The 10352-nt window shown below is 37.7% G+C and overlaps 1 protein-coding gene across 1 annotated transcript; it reads right to left on the bottom strand.

Moving 5' to 3' along the window:
* Positions 1-3170: 3170 nt before the first annotated feature.
* Positions 3171-9525, bottom strand: AGR3 (anterior gradient 3, protein disulphide isomerase family member). Its single transcript, XM_013941557.1, has 7 exons — positions 9420-9525; positions 7582-7645; positions 6231-6283; positions 5457-5533; positions 5132-5195; positions 3980-4063; positions 3171-3220 (listed from the first exon to the last, which is right to left on the bottom strand). Exons 1-7 carry the CDS (start codon positions 9523-9525, stop codon positions 3171-3173), a joined length of 498 nt encoding a protein of 165 aa, XP_013797011.1.
* Between the last annotated feature and the right edge of the window lie 827 nt (positions 9526-10352).

Below are 10352 nucleotides of genomic sequence, written 5' to 3'. Positions count from 1 at the left end.
TCAAACGCTCAAAATAGGGAAAAATAACAGTCGACTTCTGGGCTCAGGGCTTTCATTACTTGTTTTTTTCCACAATACCAATAAGTGATTATCCTTTTATCTTCTGTTATAGCATTGAGGTCAGTCAGGCTATGGAGTTTAGCATTACTGAGCCCAGGGAAATTCTGGACTGTGGTCCAGAGTCACAAACCTTTTGGGTTTCCAGATTTATGGGTTCTTGACAGTCACCTCTGCTCATGAATCACAGAAAGCAGTGATATAAATGTAATCCCTAAGCATGCAAATGTTTGTATGATGTTCATTATTATTTTGTACAATTTTCAGATCAAGCAGTTTGACACACATCTGTTCTCCCCAAAGTTGAGTAAATCACAGCAAATATACAGGAGTTAAGTGTTGTTATAAGTGTTATTGTTAGGATGCATTTGATCTCTGAGGATCTAGTTTTCTAACTTGACACCTTGCCCGCTGTAGCACAGACACTAAAAGAGAAGCATGACAATACTATTCATTTTCATTTAAACCTGAACTAGTCAAGGCAAATGTCTTCAAGTGTGTATCTTATTTTAAGCTGAGTTAGCAATAGTTATCAGCACTGAAAAACGAATAAACTTGATTTTGACTCAGTGGAGATAGGCAAGAAACCAGAGCAAAGGCTGTACATCTGGATTCCTCAGAACAGTAAATTCGCTGAGGGCAACCACAGACACAAGATGCGGGTTGAGTCTGGTGACCTTATCTCGGAGCAATTCCAGTGTGTCCTTGTATCTAGGAACAACTGCTACATATTAGTTAGTCAACAGCTGTGAAAGCACCCCCCCCACCCATAACCTTGATAGAGTTTAACTGTAAATGTAAAGGAAGACCTTGTTGCCGTATATGCTGTTGTTTTGCAGTTGTGCACTGTTATGTTTAACACACAGGCCTTGTTTTCCATTCACTCAAAGTAGTGACTTGTATTTTTAGCTGATAACTAAGCTGCTTTTAGAGAATTCCTTGCAATTCAAACTAAATAAGCCCTCTGAGATGGGACTGCTGAGTTATGCTGGTGTGACCCAAACCATATCTGTGGCTTGCCTCTCTTTGTTACAGCAATGTAATAGCATTGAGCAGGAGGAGCATCTGCAATCAGCACAAAAAGGATAACATCCATGGCTTTGGGCTGCGTATGCGTGCCGTGTGTATCTACTTATTTATATGCAAATATTTCCACAAGTACAACATTCCCTCAGATACCCCTCTAAAGCCTGAAACCTTCGTCCTCTGAATCTTAAATAAGTGAAGCAGTCACTGGCAGATAGTGCTACTATTCCACATTTAACTTCCTGCCTGAGTTAGAGCAGAGATCGTACCAAGCCTGCATTTCCCATAATCTTGGCCAATGTGAATGCGAACGTATGAAGGAAAAGAATTCTCTGCAAAATGATAGCAAAATCACTTTCCACCTAGTCTTTTGGTAATATTTTGAGTCTACCATACTACAGCATTTCCTAACTTACTTTTCACTGTGCTTCTCTCTGAAGTGAAGTTTTCTCCTGACCCTACTTCAGAAGTGCTGCCATGGCTCTCCTGCATCAGCTCTGGCAGCTAGCTCACATCCCTTTCTCCCAAATGTCTGTGTCATGCTCTATAGGGGGTGTTCCCACAGTTCAGGAAATTTGCTAAATCTGGAGTACATTATGGACATAAATGAGTAGAGCTAAACACAGTTCAAAGAAATGTGATTACCAGTTTAATTTTGCTTCTAGCATTTTCCTATAGGTTAAAAAAAAAGATTTTAACAGATTATGAAGACAATATGTTATTAATGACTCATAAAATTTTCTTTTAGTATACGTGTCACTTCTGTCTATTAGAATAGGCTCTTATGACCAAATTTTACACAGTTGTATGAAGACATAGATAGGCACAATATAACTCCATCATGACAAATTAATACTAGGTATTGTAAATTAGCAAAACTATCCTGCAGAGAGTCTGCCTTCATCTTTTTTATGTGCATTTAGGCAGTGTTATGGGAAATGGCAGGTAACACAGAAAAGTGACAGTGGTGCTTCGCACCATAACAGATGCCTTCTTGTTCTTATTGTAGATGAATCATTTGCTGTCTTGCTTTTGTGAAAAAACATGTTGTCAGGATAACAATTTCACACCTCAATTGATTTCAACTTTTTACAATAAGTAGGTGTCTGCCCTTGCTTACAGTGAGCCTAGGGAAATTTTGTGAAAAAGACCTCGTTCATGCAGATCCCCACGTTGCCACCGTGATGTCTGGGGTTGGGACGCTACAGAAGAGGGAATGACCTGTGATGAGGTTCACATGCCTCAAGTGCCATTTAAATGAAAAGAACTAGGACAAACCTGCTCATTTTCCCCATACCAGATTTTACAAGCATCACTTGGCCTCAGGTGTGGAGTTCTAGGATTATCTCCTTCCATCTCTTTTACTTCACTGTATTTTTCTCATAGCAAAATCTTTATTTGCGATTTGATATCACAAGCTAAGCATGAAATGCGTGTTCTGTTTTCAGCTATCAGAAATGATAGTTAAAGAATGATACAGAAGAAAACTAAATGTGAAAAAGAGCCACTCCTATGTTTAAGCCTAGATCACTGATTTTTTCCTATATAAGCTACTCCAGAATCTGTAGATAGTGTCTTCCTGTCTGATTTGCCAGTGAATTTCTGTTCCTTTAATGAGAATAACTGAATAAAGCCAAGTTATGCTAAAGATTTACACTATGCAATAAAAATAAAAATGAGGAGCTGAGATGTGGCTGCTAACTTACATAATGAATACCAAATAGGCCTGAAAAGGATTGGTTATAACATTCAGCCAGTAGTCATAGCTGGCTTAATGAAGCCATAGTTGGACTGATGAAGTAAAGTTCAAAGTTGTTGCATCTTATACCATCCCCTTCAGTTATTCAGATAGCTAACTTCAAAGTGTTTAACAGATTTCTCATCTTGTTTTCTAGTGGGCACAGTAATCTATATTTGTTCTTCGTATCATACATATAACTTTCTTATGAAATCTGGTATACCAAATCTGTTTGGCAAGAGTTCAAAACACTAGTAGAGACAAAGCAGCTAACTAAGATATTAAAAAATGTCAGGTTTCCTGGTGCAGCTTCACCTCGCAGAGGCTATGGTCATTTCACTGTTGCTGGTTATAGTTCTGTCTGAATGAGACGTAGTGCTTTCTTCATGTTCTCTATTACTGGAAGAAAAATAAAAAAGAACTATAAACAAGTACTTAAAGTGCATTTGTACAATTAAAAAAACCCTAGTTTGATTAGTAAATTATTCACACTGAAATTAAATTATGGTCACATGTTGTATTTTAGAGTTATCTACAGTGATAATTTTGGCAGTGTTACTGAAGCAGAAGGTAAAAAGTTTCATGAATCAAAAAGCTCAATTTAAAGGGACTTGACAAGGCTCTTTTCAACACCATTACTTCTCAACAGCAAACCTGATAATCAGATGAGAAGTGCATACTTGTGGTGAGATACTGCTCTGGTGTCAGATAGATGGTACAGAGTAAGAACTAGCTCAACCTGAAAAATCACATTCTTGTCTGGAATGTGGGTCTTAGGTGGTACCCAAGAAACCAGCAACATTTTTTCTCAGATTCCCTTCCACCCCGGCTGCCTATATTGCGCAGTTCGATACCTTTGAGCATAGTGACTTTCACTATTCCCCTTGCATATTGCTTAGATCTTTATCCTGTAAATTGGCACCCATCTTCGCCTACCTGAGTAGGTCCTAATCAATTTAGTGGAACAATAGTTGTGCTCAAGTGCTTTGCTAGAACAGGTTAGACAGTTATACTTTATTGTAAATGTTCACACACTTTCTTCATTCATAAATTTGAAAGAGGAGTAATCTTAACTGATTCTGAAACATAAATGGCGATGGGATATATCTGGCTAATTATAACATGAAATGCAAAGTAACACAAAAAGGTAGCACTTACAGAACGGTATGTCTTGTGGTTCATAAGTGTAAAGCCGATTAGAATATCTTCCTGTGATATCAGCTCTTACTGTGAGAGATGGGTCTGAAAAAGTAACAGGTAACCATATTAAACAGAGTTCCACTCTCATAATCGCTGTGGGTGGTGACTGTGGGGCTGCTTTGACAGACCTGTTTCTGAGGTGTTCCGATTTAGTGAACAAGACAACTACAAGATGATTATGCTCTCTTCCACCAACCACTCTTTTCTTGGAGAAGTCCTGAACAATTACGAATGCTCACTTTTATATATGCAGCTATTTCTAAATGATAGATTTCACATACCTTTCATCCATATTTAAAGAAAAATATCCTGTATTACATGTTCTGGGATTACCTTGGGAAAGACCAGTTCGACTGGATGTACAAATAATGAGGGTCATGCATACTTAATGCAATATTAGCATGACCTACCTAGAGCCTTCAGAACTAAAACTGTACGATTCTTAACGTTTTCTTTGTGGGAGAAAGCTGTTGTGAACAGCTCATTCGCCCAGTTCCCCTTCCAAGCTTGTTGCCAACTAATTGTCTGACTCCTGTCACTACACTGCTCTCTGAGGGAGGGCTTCATCTCACCTAACTTTGAATATCACCACAGAGCTAGTGACTCCAAGCTGCCCGTAGAGTCAGTGAAAATAAATATGCATTTGGGGGAATGGTACATTAGATCTATTTCAGGATGCAACTTTACAGTGAGATAAATCATTCCTTAGACTGCACTGACTATTGAATACCTCTGTGGTAAAGTCTACACTGTAGACATCTATATTCGGTCAGATATTTGACAGTTTTCAGTAAACAAAGTCTCATAACATAAGTAGCAAGTAGCACAGAGCAGCAAAAGCCCAGATGCTTACAGATATTTAAGCTTTCTATTCCCAAAGAAATCAGCAGGAATTAGATACCCTCCAGAATATGACCTTAGTGAACTGCCTTGGGTTACAGGCAAAGTCTGCAATGGATGAAGAACTGAACTAAGCACTCCCAAATTCCAGATTCATTCCAAAGTAATGAGAAATTTTGAGGGTTTTTTTGTTGTTGTTCTTCAAAATGATTCATTCTGAGGTCCCTACAGTGGTGTAGATGCAGAAATCTACATAAATATTGTACATACCTACAAACATGATTCGAGGCACATATTGTCCATCGGGTGACAGGTTTTTATCTGTGGTTTCATGCTGACAGAGAAATTAAAGCTGATTATTAAAATATTTCTGGGAATTTTGCTGAAGTAGCATCATCTGCAAACCAGTCTGCTACCAGTGGACAAAGCCACAAGAGGCACTACTGGTATGTGTTTACACATGCACACATGCATACACATACATGCAACTGAAATACCAGAAGATATTAGCTAAAATGGCAGGAAAAGAAAGACAAAATATCATAAACACAGACCAAAAAAAGATACCAATCAAATCTCCCCAAACCCCTCATACCATGAGATTCAGCATAACGAAGTCATTTTGGGCCATTTCTTGTATCTCTTCATTTTCTGCAAAAGCTTTCTTCAGTGCTGGAAAAAATACGATAATTTTGAAGTCCACCTCAACCACTGCCTCCTCTTCTGCTTTTAGGCACCATGTTGGCCTGAGACTGACCACATTGTTCATGCCTGTTGCTTCACGTTCGAAAGGAGACACTTCCTTCCAGGGCTCTATCACTGCTTTTTGATTTTTCAACCCATGCCAATACAACCTCCCAGCTATGAAAATGGAAGCTCTCTTCTGTTATTTATGAGGCCTGTAGTTTCAATAGATACCATATCTCAGCTTGACAAAAGTGTATTATTCTTGGAAAATTCATATTAGATCAATTTCAGCAGTTTTGTCCTCATCTTCTTCTCTAGTTACCAGATCAGGAGGATTGAACAATATTAAATCTGTTCAATCAGTCAGTAGCAAATCTGTGTCTCTTAATTAAGCTCCTGAGTGCTGCATCAGGGATAGCAGGACAGCAACATAAAGGATTTTTCATATTCTTTGTGGGGCAGGTTCGTAGTGGAGTCTGTATAAATAATAATAATTTCTTAGCTCTTCAACTACCTTTTCATTCACCTATTTCTTTAAACGCTTTTGAGTAAGCACATATGTAATGAGGTAATCAGTTGTCTTGGAAAACTACTGTGAGAGGACCATGCAAGCATATAGGTATTTGCAGTTTCTTATAAAAAATCTTCACAAAAATTTAAAGCTCAAAGAAAATGAAATTACCTTGGCAGTATTGACAGTCTTCCAAATGATGAATGACCATCAGTGGCTTGTTACTTCATTAATAATAATAAAAAACCATGTAGTTAGATCATTTGACAAGTATGATTTTACTAAAAGATTGGAAAAAGCAAATAGTATTTCATCCCACACTAACCCACAGTAAAACCATGCAGAGGTTCTGTGAAGAATTGAAAATTGTTTTGAGCAAGGGAAAAGAACATAATTCTTTCATAAAATAAATAGGGAAACAGAGGTCCCATATCTAATATTTTTTCTAAAATAAGAGGTTCTTCAAGAAAGAAACTGCAGAGTCATAACCTGGTTAGTATGTAATCAAACTGTGGGTACTGAAGAGGTAATTAATATTTCTTAAGTGAGAAGTTCTCTCTATGTGATTAAAAAAAATAAAATTAAGTCTTTACCAGCCTGGAATAAAATCATTTTTATAAAATTGTGTTCTCAATCAGACACTTTCCATGAAAAGTTTCATTTTTTAAGCTTTCATGAACAGATATACAGTAAATTGAATTTTTCCATGAAATGTCAATACTTTGCAAGACTTCTTATTTATCTTTTGACTGTCAAAGCATAAATAAAACAAATTTGTGCATATTCTCCTGCAATTTTTTCAACTACTGTTACTTTTCAGCAGTGTAATTACTAACACTTGATCTGTTATCGCTGTCAAGAATTGCTCAGTAGCAGATTCCTAGCCTTTTTCATAGACCATAAATGAGATTAATTGAAGGGGAATTATTTTTAAAAGAAAAAGCAGTTTAACAGTAGCTTGTACTACACTATTATGGTCTAAAATGAACTGTAATGGAGATTTAAATGAATATGAAGTTATGAATCCTCAAATATATTTTCAGCTGAATCCCAGAGAAAAATTCATTTGTAACTTCTAGGACAGTGAGAAATTGTGGGTACATCATGCATATAAAGCGTTGGAGAAAATGTTAGAGACAGAAGATCAACATGAAAGAGCAAATGCAACTGATTCTCCAGTTGATTAAGGAAATAATCAGAGATACATAATATCATGGAAACAGGTGCATTTGTTTTATTATAATATTCATTTATCATTGCTTATTCAAATGACTACACTGCTATTGTGACAGAGAAACAATAGCATTAAATGCAGGCTTGCCTAACAGCTGAGGATATTGCTTCAGAGTCACAAGACCCCTACAACTGCTTTTATTTATGTACACAAAATCTGGTTTATTAAACTGTGTGGTCTGCAGATCAGCTGTAATGGGATTTATTTGTTCTCTTTCTTTACAGTATACTGAGGCACGACTATAGGATTAACAACTTTTTCTTTTCAAGCTGTTTTTTAATCTCTTACCTTTTTTTTGCTTGATAAAGCCCTTCTTCATAAGTTTGCACCCAAATAACATCATCTCCCCATCCTAGAAATATAACAGAAGGATTAACTAGTGGCTAGATATATAACTCATAAAAAAATTATATTTTTGATATTGACGAGCAAGTAAAGAGTTAACAGGACTATCAAACCTTCATAGCATGACAGGCATTTGTCAATAGTTGCGCACAAATGGGATTTTTTTTCCTTCAGTCAAAGGTTCCCAGTCATCATGGATATACTAATTCTTATGGTTACTGTACAAATTTTAAGAGCTATGTAAACTTAGATACAAAAAACAGGCTCAGATTTACCTAAACTTCAGTATCTAAATTTCCTGAAAGGTGCACTGGGAGATTAAAAAAAAAAATTAGCCTCAGTGGGAAGCGGACACAGTTTGCATCATTTGGCAAACTCGCTAGATCTCTTTTGGAATACTCAGATGTTCCCAAATCAGGATTCAAATTCTTTATATTGGCTGATCTGTGTTTTATGTAGACCCTGGGGCTGACAGCTTATAAAAGTTATAGAGAAAAATAAAATTAAAATATGAAAAAGCAAACAAGACCAGTTGTAATATGCTTTACATATTACAGTTTTAAGAGCAGCTCCTGAGTCATGAATTTAAAGCCCTGGAGTTGAGAATACTCTGTTTAAGTAAGTAATTAAAAAAAAAAAAAGATTATTCTGTAAAAACCTCCATAGAAACAAAATCCAAATAGGTCATCAGCTTCATCACTTTGTGGGATTCGTGTATCGCTAGCTAACAGTCCAGTTGGTTTCATGCCTTCCAGTCCCAAAGATGTCAGCCCTTGTGCGATAGGCTCCAGACTCCTGAGCAGCGTCGTTCCCTTTTGCTAAGCTGCCAGGTGAATTCCACGCTACAGGGCACAAAAGCTTCTGGACCCGGACCAGGTTAAGGCTTTATTTCTTCTGTGTTGTCTGGACAGTGCTTGGACCAGCCCCGATCATGCCGATTTAGCGTTAACCTTCTGGTGGGACAATTGCTTGTGACGCAGCTAGGTCTTCTCTTCTCACAGGAGACTGATTCAGACAACAGATTTACTTATCTGGTTGATGGGGAGATTCTGGCCTGTTGACCCACAAGTCCCCAGCCTTGGCTGAAACCAGTTGCTGACATAAGTTGTAACGCAAGAGAATCAGCTGGGGTCATTTTACAGAAGATTTAAATATTCCCCTTTGATCTGTGGAAATTACAGGTAACATGCTCAAGACTCTACAGTATCCCAAAAGGCCAGAAACCAGGACTAGAAAACTGACAGTTGCTTCTTCTGATCATTTTTTCAAAATAATCCGACACCTGTGGATTAATCAAAAATAAACTGCATTTATGAACCATGATCTGCAATTTCTTTTTGGTTATTCCACAAGTGCCACTGATTTTGTCTTATATATTCACAATATATAAAAAAGAACATCCTAAAACAAACAAACAAAAACCCCCAGTCCAAACTGTTGTTCTGTGTAAAAATATGGGTCTGTAGAAAATCTGTTCCATAGAAACTGGAGTTATGAAATTGTGTTTCAGTATTTACAAGTTATCATTAGGTCACTGGGAGCCATGTGAGTTGTGCAGGCTATATGAGGCCTTCAGCCATATCCTTCAGGACAAACCAAAGGGGTGAAAAGTCATGCAATAAGAAGATGCTCAATTTAGAGTGCCACATAACACTAGAGAAACACACCTCATAAATAAATAAATAAATAAATAAATAAATGCTTTCAGCTATATTCTAAATAAAAACATTTGATGACCTCTTGGGTGGGATAAGGAGGTTAATAAAGTAAAAATACAGGACCTCTTGACAGTGTCTGGGGCGCTCTTTTTTCCTTTTTGATTGCCATTGCGAGGTTGGAAGAAACTGCAATTAGCAGGAGGGACAAGGCCAACGTTGAATGCAGCATATTTTCTTTAAGAAGATCTCTTTCAACACAGCAAGGAAACTGAAAAACAACGCAACAGCTTTAGTTGCCTGTATTCATCACCTAGTATAAAGTAAATCAACTTGTTAATGGTATTCTAACAACCTATACCACAGAGGCAGTTTTGGTTATTTCTATAAATGCCTTCCTTTGAGGACAGTGCAAAAGAGGGGTGCTTAACTCCATATTATGCAACACTGCTTTGAGCTGTCAAAGATAGGCTGCAGGTGATGGTTCTCACTACAACAGATCAGGGGAACAGAATTCATTTCAGTTTCATTTCTAGTCACCCAGAATTTGATTATCATGAATGGGTACAATAGTATAATACTGGATCATGAATATAGCAAGATAGTACTACTAGTTGCTTGTTCTGTTAGTTTTTTAAATTTCAGTAATACATAAGAGCATGGGCTTTTTTTAATGGATAGTAGATTTTCTGGTCAAAAGGCATCTCATGATATCCCCCTTAATAAAACAGAGGGGAAAAAAAAAAAAGAAACAACCAGTGTTTGCTTCCTGTTGTAATCCACTTTAGGGCAGCAAATTCCTCCAGAATAGCACCCTCAGCAAGTTTGCTGATGATACCAAACTGGGAGGAGTGGCGGATACCCCAGAGGGCTGTGCTGCCATTCAGAGAGACCTGGACAGGCTGGAGAGGTGGGCGGAGAGGAACCTCGTGAAGTTCAACAAAGGCAAGTGCAGGGTCCTGCACCTGGGGAGGAATAACCCCATGCACCAGTACAGGTTGGGGGCTGACCTGCTGGAAAGCAGCTCTGCCAAGAAGGACCTGGGAGTGCTGGTGGACA

Source organism: Apteryx mantelli, chromosome 2 (genome assembly GCF_036417845.1).
Source record: "Apteryx mantelli isolate bAptMan1 chromosome 2, bAptMan1.hap1, whole genome shotgun sequence".
Classification (NCBI taxonomy): domain Eukaryota; kingdom Metazoa; phylum Chordata; class Aves; order Apterygiformes; family Apterygidae; genus Apteryx; species Apteryx mantelli.
This window is presented reverse-complemented; position numbering and strand designations above follow the sequence as displayed.